This window comes from Zootermopsis nevadensis, unplaced genomic scaffold (assembly GCF_977971745.1).
Source record: "Zootermopsis nevadensis isolate Lab colony 2312 unplaced genomic scaffold, Znev_1.0 Znev_ptg000005l, whole genome shotgun sequence".
NCBI lineage: Eukaryota > Metazoa > Arthropoda > Insecta > Blattodea > Termopsidae > Zootermopsis > Zootermopsis nevadensis.
In genome coordinates, this window is record NW_028259137.1 from 2029527 (window position 1) to 2046008 (window position 16482).

Here is a 16482-nt window from a genome sequence, read left to right on the forward strand (position 1 = left end):
AACGTCTTCCTTTTAACATATGGGAACTACAGGTTTAGAACGCTGGGCTTGTAATCCTGGGGTCTCGGGTTCGATTCCCGGCGGTGCCCGAATTTATAACTTGTGTTGGGCAAGGCCGTGGTCTAGGCAACACGGAGTTTTCCTCCGTGGCATCCCAACAATTACTCCATTCACACACAGAAGAAGGCAATGGCAAACCACTTCTGGATCATCTGCCAAGAACGTATATGAACAGGTCCCAGTCCGAGAAAAGGATGGAAGGATCCTGTTCAATATGGACCTGTCGTCAGACAGAACACTAAATAATAATAAGATGAGGTGGTCTACCGGTTAGAACGCTGGCCTTGTAATCCTGGGGTCTCGGGTTCGATTCCCGGCGGTGCCCGAATTTATAACTTGTGTTGGGCAAGGCCGTGGTCTAGGCAACACGGAGTTTTCCTCCGTGGCATCCCAACAATTACTCCATTCACACACAGAAGAAGGCAATGGCAAACCACTTCTGGATCATCTGCCAAGAACGTATATGAACAGGTCCCAGTCCGAGAAAAGGATGGAAGGATCCTGTTCAATATGGACCTGTCGTCAGACAGAACACTAAATAAAATAAAAATAAATGTGCACATGTAAACAGCACTTTAACGTGCTCAATGTCTGCTCGTTCTTGTCTGTTCCCACATCCTTCCTTCCACTTAACAGTAATAGGCTCATTATACGCTTTGCGTATTTGGATCGCGTCACAAAGCCCAGAAATTCAGACTGAATGTGTTCTGTTACCTAATTACTCGAGATTAATTCTCGAATGACACTTCAAAATCTACTAATCCCTACTTTCATCCCAGTCTCAATTATTTCAAAATTGTCCCATCATTCATTATTACGTGCCGAAAGCAAATTCTGTACGTAAAAATGTGGAAACAAATTATCCATATTTATTTTTTTCCCGATATTCCGGCTTCTATGTGAATAAAAACATCGTCACTCACTTATCTCTCATTTCTAGGTATGAATAGGTACGGCTGTACTGATTTTTTTTTCCGGATTTTTTAAAGCGTTCAACCGAAACGAGTGATTAAATTACCAGCAATACAAACCGAATTGTCGATATTTGCGGTATTTATATACCTTCTCATGTAACCCATACAGGCCGAAACATTCAACTCATTAAATGTTAAAAATTGTTTAATAAGATCAATTACTGACTGAAGTTCTGTGACTCATTACTCGCTCTATATGGTTGACCAACATAAGGAATTCTGTAAGAACATGAGAGACATTTATATAGAATCTGGATACTTTTACAAGATTAGAGTTTTAAAAATTACGAACTACTTAAATTCAGTCTTAAACACTATGTGCCAGATTTGTTTACATTTTAAACTGTCCTCATATATATAAATTTTATATAGGTAATAATTTTTAAAATTGTTTAAATAAAAAATTCGGTCTTCATACTTGTTTTTATTTGCTTCACAGAAGTATCATATAGGCTATTTTTCTTTTCGTAATAACCGAGAAAAATATTTCTGTAGGTTGTTTATACCTTCGAATAATTTTGAGCATTTTTTTTTTCCCAACATAAATTTTAATAAACCACCTTAATTTATGCGCACAGATGTACTACATTTGAATAGTGAAATTACTACAGGACAACTGAGGAAGTAACGTATTTAACGTGTATTTTAACACTTTTACATAAGCGTCTCAGAGCATGAGATCAGGAGTTTAGTTCTAAGCAAAACTGCCTTTTTGTATCTAGAACTTAACTCTAAAAAGTTAATACCTGCTTTGTCTAGTCATGTGCCCCTAACAATGTTGTATTAACCATTTCATTTTTATTATTTTCCTTTTGTAAAAATTGCTTTTAAAGCTACGTAATAGTTTGCAGGAACTCGCGAATTATTAGCTACGGAACCGATGAAGTTTATTCTCACTTATAATATTGCACATCACATAATAGCATCAAATACATCGAGAATTAAACTATATATCTCCGTCACGTCATCTGAATGATTAAATAAGGCTGTTGACCGATAATCTTTGGTCTTTGGTTTGTGACGACAGAATTTTTAAGTTATACGTCGGTTTCCAAAAAAAATATTTATTTTTCTAAAGGGATGCGTTTATGATATTCGTATATAATAGCTACTAAAGGAGAATTAATTGTTCGTTTTTATGTATAACATTCTTTTTTCGTAATTAGTGTCTATATGTATATATAAAAATAACCAATACTCTTTTATTTATTTAAAATTTAAAGTATTTAGTATTTAAAGTATTAAAGTACTTAAAATTTTTGACTTTTTTTCAATGGCATGTAGCATGCGAGCCTTTAGCGTTGAAGGAAATCAGCAAACAGAATAATTAAGGAATGAATAAAAAATGGGGAACAGTTTATTTTATTGGATAAGTGGGGCCACTACATTAACCACTGGATGGGCCCTAAAAATTTGGGTGACCGGCTCACGTCTGAAGCATATTTATAACTTTGATTACAAATGTTCATGTCAATAAATAAATCTCCTTCAGTGAGAAAAAGTCTACGAAATCTTAACACATATCAAAACTCCCGATTGAAGTCAAATGCTTAATTATATCAATTCGCGTTCCTCGGAGCTATACAGCGTATATCTGAAGCCTTAAATGACGACAATCAACCAAACAAGGCCTTCCAGAGCGACATAGTTGGCGTATATCTGTATTATGAAGTGAAGACAAAGTGTTCTATCGACCAACGTTCCTCAAAGCGATAAATTCACTCACGATCGACAATCGATTAGTCTATTGGAGTAGGTCGACTGAACACAGTACACAGAGAACAAGTGATGATGTGGCTTCTACTCACGTCCACGTGAATGCCGGGCAAGGGGAACACCCTGGTGGGAGGCGACTCCTTGGGCACAAACCGGTAGAATTCCTCGTCACCTCTGTACCATTTGATAGAGTAGAGAGCTGCATGTTCCAGGTCGTAATCGCAAGCCAGCCTCGCCGTGTCTCCAGTCAGAACCGCTGCAGGGACGTCTAGGAGAACGCCTCGTAAACTCTGGGCCAAGTCTGCTGAAAAGACACAAGTTAGCAGGTCTATAAATGTTTGTCTTTCTGGCTTTTGAGATTGGTTGATTACAGAACAGAGCAAAAGGTTAACTGAAGATGGGGTTTCGGCTAATTATGTAGACAATGGAAAAAAAAAATTAAGACGTGTGGTGACGGTGGCTCAGTGTGAGATGGATCAATATGGCGGCCAACGAGCCTCAAAGCGTTTGCTGCCTATTTGCCATCTGTTACACCACCGATATCGCAGTTTTTGTATTACAGAAAAAGAGTTCTCTTATTTGTTGCAATTAAGATAAAAAATTAATTCTCTTTTGAAAATACTATACGTACATAACCTGCAAAATTTTGTCGGGTCATCTATAAACTCTACTTAAAATTGTTATTACACGTATTTCTGACGATTTAACATTTATTTATTTATCTCCGTCTTTATTTATTTAAATTCTGTCTTTCTTCGTTCACAATATTCGCTTTTGTGAATACGGTAATGAATCTTAAATAGCGGCTGTGTTTAAAAATTAATCCAGTACCTTGCGTATTAAAACGTCGTATAAGTATTTTAAGAAAAAAAACTTCATTTCTACACCACGTACACAGAAGTTTTCTCCTGTACTCATCAATTATACATAAGTGCTTAGTTGCGAATTACGTTCTGAGACTTAGTTGTAATACCAATTCGTATTCATTGTTTTAAGCTAGACATTCCATATACCTGCCGACTTTCTGTAAATATAAGTATGTTCTGTTCTTTTCTTATCCTTCAGAGTCAGTAGGTCTTTGTGTTTTAACCGTACTCAACTTAAAACTTGAATATAATAAGCTCTCAAGCTCGTAAACTCCAGTCGGTCTACATTAAGGACATCTTGTGTCTTATGATCAAACTACTTCTCTCTCTTCTTTATCCATCTAGTCACAGTCTCCGACTAAAACAAGATAAAGCTGTTTTATCACCATGTTCATTGGAAACATAACATTCTGCTCGTATTTTTGTAGGTTTATAATTAGACGATAAAAGTGTTCGGATTACGACAATAAAATTTCAGATTATCAAAAATTTATCATTTGAAGGAGATTTGTGTCACTGGTTTGCGAAACAAGGAAAATAAAAGTTACAAGTCATATTTCTTACAGATACGTGGAAAAGAAAACTTTTCTCAAAAATTTAAAATAAATATCGTATAACACTTTAGTTACTTGCGTTATACGCGCTTGAATGTCAGTCTTCATGATGATCTTTCGAAGTTCGGAACATGTTAGTTCGTTAATAACTCCAGTTCTCGTAATTCGATGATAATGTTTATGTGATCCATGTATTACAACGGAATGCAAATTAATGTGAAGTGATATTTAATAAATCCATAGGTATGATTATAATCCATGTCATATGAAGTTTCACACAGTTCTACCCAGCTGCTATTAAACAAATTGTTTGGATTCTTTTTTGAAAATTAATTTAAAATAAATTGTATATTTTATGGACGTTCATCCCCATAAAAACTTACAGCCAGCAAACATTAACATTAGCTAGTGTTGCGTCCACCTCGAATGTTTCCGTGAGCAACGAGTTGGTATTATTAACGACAGGAAGACATTTATATATTTTAATTTATCTGCCAGTGATAAACATTGGCTTTATCTACGGACTTCACAGAGTAGGTATGTAGACATGCATGCATGAAGATGAAGGAAAGTTCGGTGTCCGAAATGTATTAAATATTTATATTTAAATTTTTTAATATCATCCCAGAAGCCGATCTCGTTAAAATTGATTAAAAGAGTTGATGTTACCAGATTTGGTATCATACTGTATACGTATGGCAACCAAAAGGGAATAATTTAATGTTATCGACTGACATTCATGCTTTATGTAGAACTACTCCGAGAGCATTGTAAGTTTTCTTTTATAGAAATATATGTAAAATTGCATTTCTCTTCAAATATAAGAGCATATTCTTAAAGCTTCGTTAAGTGAATTATTTTACATGGCTTCAGACTGAGTACTGTATGGATTTTTTTTACGTCACAAAATTTTATAACCACAACCACAATTTCCTAAAACACTGGCTGTCTGTAAAAGGGATATTTTTGTTCTGATTTTCTGTCCTTAGTTTCTTTGTTACCAATTTATTAAATTATTCGGAAGATTATAAGTAGTCCCTTTGTTTTTTGTTAACTTAGATTAAAATTAACTGATAAACAGAGTCGCATTTTGGTCCTGTGATACCAATTTAAAACGAACCATAAATTTAATAACGATACATTTCCCTATGAACATCATCGTTTTATTTATTTAGTGTTCTGTCTGACGACAGGTCCATATGAACAGGATCCTTCCATCCTTTTCTCGGACTGGGACCTGTTCATATACGTTCTTGGCAGATGATCCAGAAGTGGTTTGCCATTGCCTTCTTCTGTGTGTGAATGGAGTAATTGTTGGGATGCCACGGAGAAACCGGGGAAGCCCCCGGAGGAAAACTCCGTGTTGCCTAGACCACGGCCTTGCCCAACACAAGTTATAAATTCGGGCACCGCCGGGAATCGAACCCGAGACCCCAGGATTACAAGGCCAGCGTTCTAACCGCTAGACCACCGTGGCCATCATTTATTTATTTAGTGTTCTGTCTGACGCCAGGTCCATATGAACAGGATCCTTCCATCCTTTTCTCGGACTGGGACCTGTTCATATACGTTCTTGGCAGATGATCCAGAAGTGGTTTGCCATTGCCTTCTTCTGTGTGTGAATGGAGTAATTGTTGGGATTCCACGGAGGAAAACTCCGTGTTGCCTAGACCACGGCCTTGCCCAACACAAGTTATAAATTCGGGCACCGCCGGGACTCGAACCCGAGACCCCAGGATTATAAGGCCAGCGTTCTAACCGCTAGACCACCGTGGCGGTTCATCATCGTGTATAAACTTTAAATATGACGTATGTGTTACATAAAGGTCTTAAGCTTCTATTTCGAATGCCTTTAATTATGTTGTAGCTTATGTTAATAAGCACAGGGAAACAGTAATTACTTATCCTTTGTAGGTTTTGTGTAAGATGAATGTTGGTCCAAAGTATAAAAGTAATAGAAAAATTTGCATTCATTTTGAGAAATAATTCTATTTTGTTGAATAAAACGACCATAGTATTTTTCTCAAGAGTCTGGGAGAAACCACGAAAAACGTCATGACATTCGTGCACAGCTTTCTTCAATGTATGATGCTTATATCAGCTGTAGTTTCATTAGTTTTGATAATTATGTTGTACCGGATACGCTGATTTATATATTATTTAATCATAACACGTGTTACTTTCGACGACTCTTGAATATTCCTACCCACTCGTATTCCATCTTTCGGTTCAAAAATTTTTCGCCACATTGAATCGTCATTAAGCATTTCAAAGCACTAATTTTAGAGAAAGATGACAGATCGGTGTTCTTTATAGCATTCTATCGGTGCAGCAGTCATATTAGATGTGTCACAGAACATTAATAAACAAAAGACAACAAGGACCAACTATGCAATATTGTTTATAACCTCTGCCAACGTCAGAGGTAAACCGACTTAATCAAGACGAGAGACTATACTGATGTTTTCTGTTTATGTTTCCAGCTACTGTATGTAAGAGACACAATATAGATGTCAGATGCTATCGAGAAAAACAAGGCTTTATAGCATTCCTTTACTACATATTGACCTTTCTTTTTCTTGGATTGAATAAAGTGGATTGGAAGTTTTGTGGACTTCCCGTCAGATAGCTCTGTGTCCGTAGGTACAGTACAAAACATCCTTCAATCGTAGTGTTTGTTTGTTTGTTTGTCTTGATTCTGCTATTCGTAAACTTCAAAAGGGCTTGGACCACGTCTAGCCTACGATGTCATCAAATTTGGAATCTTTCTCTCTATCCCATACGATGTTGATGTGCGCGCGGAGAAACAGGAAGTTGAGTTAGCAGCTACCTAGAAATTCCTCTCGTCTGCCCCCCCCCCCCCCCACTCCGTTTTATTACATTTCTGTTCTTTATCACTGTTTATTCCTCAGTTTTCCTTCCCCTTGAATGTTGTGCTGTAATATTACTATTTAATATCTTGTAAGATACTTCGTAATACAACAAACACAAGGTAAACTATCTCACAGCTTAATGTAGCTTAATTTAATAGACTTACATGGCAACAAGGATTCTTGGAAATCATGTCCCAGTCTTTCCCAAGATTTGTCAGCAAAAAGCATACTTTCACTCGCATAAGATACACAAAATAATGCATGAATATTAATGCAAAAGTTAGCTTGTGTGAACTGTGTTTATATATAATTCATATGTGAGTAGAAAATATTCCCGGAGATTTGTACAGCTGAGAAGTAGAACGGGCTAACCAACACCTTATTAAAACTGAGAATACATTAGATAAATATAAATTTAGTAAATCTAAATAGTAATTCTAATTATATTTTGAAAGATTCTGAAAGACACACATTTAAATATAACAAACCGATCGAGGTTGTGTATACAATTGAAGGCCAAAAGTGAAATTACATTATTTTCATGATTCCAGATTTTCCATCGTTGTATATTACGTATTTTTTAGTTTGTATGTTTCATTAAGTTAGCGTCACGTCAAAAATGTTTAAATCAGATAAAGTTTCTTCAAAAACTCCACATGTTATTTACAATGAGCTGTTATATAAGCGATAAATATCAGTTTATTTTCATACAAATTATGGGCTACGTAGATCATCCACAACATGAATTTTCCCTGAAATCCTCTGAGTAGCATTAGCAGTTTATGTGGACGTTCCGACAGACAAAACCATTCTCTCCGGAACACCTCAGCATTTCTTACAACGCTACCTAGGGTCAGAATTTTTAAATTGGGTAAAAACTTAGTTTGGTGTGTTTGCTGGGAGTAAGAATTTTTATCGATTATACCGCATGGATGGGTGAGTAAGTCTACGCCATATTGTTTATTAGAACGCTCCACTCTGCTATGCTACTCTGATAACCTTCTGTTTGAACTGATGTAATTAGCTAAGCTGTAATTTCGCAAACCTTCCCTTTAGGTATGCATACTGCATCACAGCGTACAATTCCTACGTCACATAATACATTAGACGACAACCCACTAAGTTGTCTAGAAGCTTTGAAATTTAAATGTTAAGAATTACTTTTCTGCTAAATTATAAGTACTGATCCGAACAGACATTAAAATTATCACTTGTTTCTATTTCTTCGTGTCGTTTAGACGTGCATCTATATGCTGCCTTATTGTAGCAGCACTTTTAAATTACAATATTGTCGTCAGAACTTAAGTCATCTACAGGGTGAATGGGAAGTAAGTACGCATTGAGAAATGGTTATAAACTCTATATTTCCAATGCATAGCGATTATTTAATGTCTACTTACTTCCCACCCACCCTGTATAACGCCTTTCAATCCACATACAGACTGCGAACAGAATCCTGGTTTATAGAGTATTGGAGAAAACCTCAGATTCATGATGTTGAAGAAACAATAAGTTTCAGTTCTCATTTATAATATCATGGCAGTTTCTGACTCCATAGAACGGAATATTTCATGAGAAGTACCGTAACACTGAACTTGAATATACAGGGTGATTCGATAGGTTAGGGCCAAACTGAAGGAGCGTATAGAGAGACTCAGAGAGAACAACTTTTGAATAGGAATCCATGTCCTCCGAAGTTATCCTGAGTCAGTCGTGGCCATTGAAGGTAGATAAGTCTGATAACATAACGCTGAAATTATTTGGTTTGTAAGATTGATAATGTAATCCTTGTACATTAATAGAAAAACAAAATTAAGCCAGTAGGAGAATAGCAAAGTACGATTATTTCAGCGGTATGTTATCAGACTTTCTTACCCTCAATGGCCACGACTGACTCAGGATAACTTCGGAGGACATGGATTCCTATTCAAAAGTTGTTCTCTCTGAGTCTCTCTATACGCTCCTTCAGTTTGATCCTAAGCTTTTGAATCATCCTGTATAATAAAAGTAGGTAAGATCTGAAATAAATATTTTATTTTAAGTGAGTAATTAGCAAAAATAGCAAACCATTAAATTTATTAAAGAAAATAATTGATTAATGAGAACCACTTTACTATAGGAAATTACTGTTGCATGAATATAATCTATTGCTGTAAAAATTTTACATTTCAGAGACCCGCGAGTTTACAAGAAAGGGTAAATGACTGATAACCCCTGGTCTAAGAGATATATGGAACTGAATAATAAATGACTCGTGCATTATTAGAGTTTGTTTTAGTATCAGAAATATTGATAAGTGAATGTATTAGGAATGGAACAAAACAGTACTGACGTGTCTGGAAAAGTAGCAATCCAAATATTTTAATGAGTGTGAAATGGGGGTGTACTCCATACAAGGAGAACAGACAATCCCAAGTTGCCATATTATGTCGACCGAATTATTAGGGTATGTTAATTCTCAGAATACAACACAGCTGCCCACCAAATGATTCTTTCAATTCAAGCGACAATTCGGCAAGGTCGTAAACTCTTAATTAAAGAAGTTCGCACGTTGACAGTCCACTCACTTCGTGTGTTACAAATAGAATATAATTAACGCTACCTTGCCATGAATGCTTGGTGAATGCAATTTTGCAGAGTTTAATATTCCTGAGTAGCCGTAGTTACAAATATTTGCTAAACATAAATATAAGGTTAAAATTCTTGGTTATTAATTGTATTAACAATAGTATAATACGTTACGAATTAAATTCTTGATTTTGCTATACTAAAAACTGATTCTCATTATAGTTGTGAAATCAAGGAAATTAAGATTGCCTTGATATCAGTTCAGACGAGAGGGATAATAAATACGTCATTCTTTTAGCTGAAACTCTTGGAAGACAACTAATTGGAAGTCCAGGAATCAGATGGCACGTTACAAGAAAAATATATTGTGAGAATATAAAGCGGATTGTAATGAGCCCACAGGATCATGTCCAGTGGCATGCTTTGTTATTAGCAGCTCCCTTTGTCTAAGTTGCCTTAATTAGTTCGCGTGTCTAGAGAATATATCACTTAGCAATAAACATGAAGAATGCTTCAGACGATCCATTAATCAGTTCTTTAGAAATAATTCCCTTTTATACATCTGTGAGTTATAAATTAGTCTGTAAAAGTGTTATTTTATGCTCTATCCATCTTCTGTATTTAAATAAAATGACGACGTTTCGAAAGCTACATCTTCTTCAGCCCATGGTTGACTTGTACTCGTCCAGGTCTGAGCATTGCCCAATCAGAAAGCTGAGCAGTTAGAGTTTCTGTCCTTATTTTACCTGAAGATGGAAGAAGATCCAGCTTCCGAAACATTGTAATTTTATTTTAAAATATATACGACTTTTACATATTATAACGTAACATTGTCAGAAATCTTTAAACTTTATTTATAAATTAATATTTGTAAAAATATTGTTTCGCCTTAATAACATGGACTTTCGTTTGATATAGTTATGAAATAAAATAATTTCATTTGAAATACAACACGTATCAATGAAAAATGATGTGATATATCTTGAACGCGGAGAAAAATATATTAAAATCTTTCTTAATTATCATTTAAAATATACAGAGCATGACTAGAAACACAGAAAATCGAGTAAATTATGTAACATCTCACATATTAGTATTGCATATTCATGAATATTATTAACATTAGCACTCACACTGTTAGCGAACATAATTATTATCGTGCTCAGGAAAATAAATTCATCCCCATTTTAAAGACCTTCCTCCCATGGTTTTCCAATGCACAATGTTCAGGATTAGTATTCTTCTTATTCCAAAGTGGGTGGCCATGTGGGAATAGCTTATAATTTCTCCATTTTCCATTTTCTGCGATGTCTCCTTCCGTTTAATGAATATTTACATCCAACTTTGTAGCTGGAAGACAAAGAGACTTCGCGGAGTGAATAGCTTGTTTATGGAAAGTGTGCAAACAAACTCCTTGCTAATGCATATTTAAGCGTGTTCTGTCTCTCCCCATTGTGATGTGCGAGTTCCTACATACGACATTAAGTAAAGTGCTACAGCTCTGTACCAAGCTGCAATAAAGTAAATCCTAAGGAATGAGATACAGTTCTTTGGAACCGAAATTAGTAATACATCCGTTCCAGAGAAGTCTGTCGAAGATCCCCACGTAACTTCCAGAGACTAAGATAAACACGGACGCTACCTAACCTAACCTAACCTGATAAAGGGGGAGACTTGAAATATCCGAGGAATTTAAGAAGCTGACCACCACTACATTAATTAATTAATATTGACGGTGACCGGACGGTCTGTGGCGTGGGCCTTGGACACTAGGACAGTAGGTTCGAATCCCACTCAATGCATTGAAGTTTGTCAGCGACTTTCTGCGTTGTGTTCTATTGGTAAAGGCCTTGCGACGGGCTGATCGCTCATCCAAGGAATCCTACCATATGTCTATATAGATCAAGAAACGTCTTAAAGAAGGGACCATATGCTTCACGTAGAAGCGAACAGGATATACGAGGTGCGATCGGAAAGTTTAAAGACTGTGTCAATAGAGGACGAACCGGATGTAGTACGAGATTCTACCGCTAGGGGGTGCGGCCTACATTCATAGTGAATCAGTGTGCCAGCCGGCATCATTGAATTAGCATTTGTTTCTTAGTTACGGGCGTTTTGGTAGTGCATTACACCGACCCTCCTGCGATTTCGGAATGGCGTGTGCATCAAATTTTGCCAAAGACTCGCCAAAACGGCTACGGAAACCTATGAAATGCTAAAGCAAGCATTTGGGGAGTCCGCAATGGGTCGTGCACAAACTTTTGTGTGGCATTCACGTTTTAAAAATGGCCGAACCTCTGTCGATGATGACGAGCGTTCTGGACGACCATCTTCGAGCACAACGCCCGAAAATGTTACGAAGATTCGGCAGGCCATTCACGAAGATCGACGTCGTACCATCAACGACTTGTGCGACATTGTTGGGATAGGCTATGGGACCTGTCAGCTGATTCTAAAGGAAGAACTCCACATGCGACGCATCGTATATAACTAGTAAGTGAAGTAAAGAATTCCCGCTACACGTCATGTATCGCTTGGAGGGAGATCTTTATTATCAGTAACTTCAGAGTAGAACCGCAACTATGAAGGGATTCTCTGCTGTGAACTGGTTTGTATGTTCAGATTATCCGAGATGTTATTCTACTGCGCGCATTGCGACAAATGGATGTGTCGTTTAACCCTCAGAGAATTTTGTGTTATGCGGCTGTATCTGGAAACATCTCTCACATGCAGTATAAGTTCTGCTGTTTCAAAGTTTCTTGGTAACGAAAGCTCAGTTTTCAAATCGAAATTTTTATACCGAGGATGATAACTTTTCACATTCTTAATTGTGGTGATATGTAAGTAATTTATTAACAAACCCCTTATCACAGCTGTATCATAGTAAAAATAATTAATACAGGTTAGGTTTTTATATTTCGGTTTAATATTCGTTATTTTATTTCATTATACTAATAATATATTTAATATTATAATCTGATATTTTTTTATAATATCGATAAGAATTAAAATAAGTTGTCCAAAATTTATTTATAAATTCTTTGTATCAATATGCTATATATATTTTTCAGTTAAGTGAACCATGCTTTCATAGGGCCACTTTGGACAGGCATAAAGTATCGCTACATTATCGAACGAATACAGTCTGGTAACAGAAAAGTGAACGACTGATATAAAAGTCACTGTTAAACCTTTATATTCACGGTATGTAAACTCTCTACAGAGTTTTTAGTTTTAAAAGAGTTAAAAATAGTTGAGTTGCTTCTTGTGTGAATCTTAATGATCTTTATAATTAATAATTTAAAATTGTTTGGCCTGCATTAACCGGTCATGCCTCATGGTGTTGAACGACCCGTCACATTTCAAACTGGGAAGATTAAAAGCACGGCCCTTTGAACGCCAGTACATGACGTCACATTCATCTGATCGTGGGTGAAGCGGATTTGAGAGTAAAGTAGCTGAAAGAGTCAGAGAGGAACACATTTCCATTATTTATCGTCAGACTGTAACTTCTCACAGGATAAGCTAGAATGGCGTCGTACTTATAAGCGTCGTGTGATGCACCGAGTGTTGACTGACCGACCACGTTGAAGCTTCCAGCATCGATCATAGGTCAGACTTACAAGCTTTTTTGTTCAATTTTATCAGTCTAATCACAATAAAACATTATTATTAAATATTAAAATATTATTACAATTAACATTTAAATATTTAAAATATATTAAAATGATGTTTTCTATCGAAATGTTCGATTTACATTATATTTTAAATATTTAAATGTTAATTGTAATAATATTTTAATATCTAATATTTTATTGTGATTAGACTGATAAAATTGAACAAGTATATATTCAACACAATATGACGCAACATTATCATCTTACAAGCTTTGTTAGTCTCCCGCCAAGTTCATAACTAACAATAGGATAATATAAAACACAACACAGAGACGGTCTCCTCTCGGTATCAGAAAAACGAAGACAGTCCTAATTGAGACCTCCAGATGTGTATATTTCTACTAACTTTCTCTCCAGAAATAATGAATCACCTCAAATATATTATTTACGTCTTCCATTAACAATAATATTATATTTATTTATAATTAACTTTTTCTTACGTAGGATTTGAGGCTTTTACGGCGATGATTCTGAATATGAGCTGTCTTATGGGTTGTTACGCCGTATAGTCTGGTAGAAGCTTACCGACGTTTCGGAGGTTCTTGCTGCCTCCATCATCAAGGCTTCTATCAGACTACACGGTGAAACAACCCAGAAAACAGCCATCTTCCAACTATTTCGTGACACAAGTAGACGTTATGACGTGATGAGTTTTAAAGTAACGAATTTGTAGACGTATATGTAATAACAGAAATTTGTTTTCAATACGTCATCAATGCCAGTTTGGAACGAAAAACATTATGTGCTCTATTTTGGTAAACCTTATTCATTCCATATTTGTTATAATGACTGACGAGGTGTATTTAAACCCCTATGGCACGTAGATAAATGGAGAAAGATACTTTTAATGTAGAGAATAAAACGTTCTTAAAACCCCACAGAAATGATGGAAATTAAATGAGATGATTACAGGCCGATTATAAAAAACCACTACAAACATTTCACCCACGCAAGATCACACTATACGCGACATACATTTACGAAACAACATTGAATGTGATAACAAAGTACAATTGATCTAGAAGAGGATAACTTTCCGATATTTAATGGACATCTGACGAAGGATTGCATTTAGAATATTACATTTAAATTTATATTGATTATACACCTGAAGATGGTTCATTGAAAATCGAAACATGTCGTGAAAAAGATGATGCTCTATTTTGTAAATCGAACATTTCGATAGAAAGAGCATCATTTTAATATATTTTAAATATTTTAAATATTAAATGTTAATTGTAATAATAATATTTTAATATTTAATAAAATATTTTATTGTGATTAGACGGTTAAAATTAAACAATTAAACAAGGAAATTAAATGTTAATCTGTTTTCGTTTCGTCTTATTGTTACAGTTTTGAATTCTGGGGTTCGTAGTCACAGCCTCTCTGGTCCCGCATCAGTAAGTCAGTTACTGAGCTTTCTGTTTTTATATAAAATATTAAAGTCGAGGATAAAAAAAGCAAATGAAAATTCATAATAAGACTGACGTGGCCTTATTTCAAACGATTAACACGCTGTCTCATTAATTTTAACGCCTAATCGACGCTACGCGAGGAAGCTACTTATCTTAGTTTCCTCTCTCTGTCTTTCTGTATCCCTCCTCGTGATTTTCAGTCTTTCTCAAGCGCTGTTCATTTATCTTGTGGTTTTTATGACTCCGTTAACACCCAAATGAAGTGGAACCCAATGTCTCCCGAGTATCACTCTCCTCTGCGAATAAAATTCAAGTCATTTCTACACGGAATTATTAAAACCATGTGAATTAAAGTTTATGAGATACTTCGGATATTTACGGGAAGGGAAATAATTTTTCAGATTCTAATTTTAATTCCGGATTTGTGACATTAGCTTTAGAATATTTGGGAAGTCGATTTTACTGTAATCTTACCCATCCCACAATTTCAAAACTATCTAACTGAGATCGTAAAAGTTAACTTTATACTCACATGGAAATTCCCAGCGGTATAAATACACTTACCTGTCACGTAAACCTAATCCAAATTTACTGTTATCTTCCTGTCTACTAATCTTCATTCTTGACAAACTTTAATTGCTAGATTGTGGTTTTAACGCTTGTAAAACATTCTCGTGACTTCTAAATATCCCGACAGCAAACCTCGCTTCTAAATTTTCCACATGTACGCAAAAATGTTCTTAAAGTAGGAAATTTAAATGTAGAGCCCACAAAAATATAATCTTTTGTTGATCACTGCTAATCTACATTGTTATTCCGCATTTGTGGATGAGCAGCGTCGAATGTCGAAAAATTGTCTGTTTCGGCAGACATTTTAGTTGACATCTTCAGGGATAAATATATATTACGTGGTAGTTTTCGGAAGCCTTATATAGGGTTTGGTATGCCATGTGATTGGCGGGGTGTGAGAACGGGCTGATATCCAATTGGCGATGAGCACGTGGTGAGGAGACGAGATGGTGATAGTTCTAATGACAATATCAATTGGAAAATGAGATGACAAAATCATTTTAGCTGTTACGTGGGAAAGAGAAATTATTTTACGAGCCACGAGGTTGTAAGAAATATGGCCCTCTGTACAGAATATATTAAAGATTGGAGTTCCTTCATAAATGAAGATGACCTATTCCTAAGCAAGTAAAATGCACACAGGATTTTTCCCTCTTGCTTTATTTGGAGTTCGTAGTCAGATTCGCACTAAAACATTCAGTAACTTTTTTCTTTTTTCTTTTTAAGGCAATTTCCTGACTGAAGTTACTACGCCACCTTATCTCGGTCTGGACAGATCCCCCCCCCCCCCCTAGTAACTACGCTTTCCGTAGGTTTGTTGTTTGTAGTGTATAAATTTTTAAAAATATAACCCCAAAGACGAGAGATGTGAACTAGATTTTTATAAAATATGGACAGCTCTGACTTCACATTATGTAGACCTACAAAGTTCAGTGAAATAATTTTTAAGGAAGTTCTGGTATGGACAAAACTGAATTAAGATATTAAATAAAGCACATATTCATATACATTTTGATACAAGATTTAACCTAATTAAACCCACTCATTAACAGACTTAATACCGAGATAAATTTTATAATGCGGTTACAAACATTTTGAAATAATACCTAGGAGAAACACAACGCAATGTTCCTTTAAGACTGTCATCGTAGACGTTGGCCTAAGGCCAGAGCATATTTGTTATGTATTGTTCAAAGGCAGAAAACA

General features: G+C 35.7%; 1 protein-coding gene and 1 long non-coding RNA gene across 4 annotated transcripts in view; one reads left to right on the plus strand and one right to left on the minus strand.

Annotated features, from left to right (window-relative positions):
• LOC147874790 (uncharacterized) overlaps positions 1-16060 on the plus strand; it is a 246716-nt gene extending 230656 nt beyond the window's left edge. For both annotated transcript variants that reach the window (XR_015533747.1, XR_015533752.1), the window contains exon 3: positions 14645-16060. This is a non-coding gene — a long non-coding RNA (uncharacterized LOC147874790). The remainder of the gene's footprint in view (positions 1-14644) is intronic.
• LOC110838846 (cell adhesion molecule 2-like) overlaps positions 1-16482 on the minus strand; it is a 316884-nt gene that overhangs the window by 180533 nt on the left and 119869 nt on the right. Inside the window, exon 2 of one of the 2 annotated variants that reach the window (XM_087343363.1) lies at positions 2843-3051. In XM_087343363.1, coding sequence (XP_087199489.1) covers positions 2843-3051 — 209 coding nt within the window. Of the gene's footprint in view, positions 1-2842; positions 3055-16482 lie in introns of both variants that reach the window. The other variant, XM_087343362.1, reaches the window with a different exon arrangement.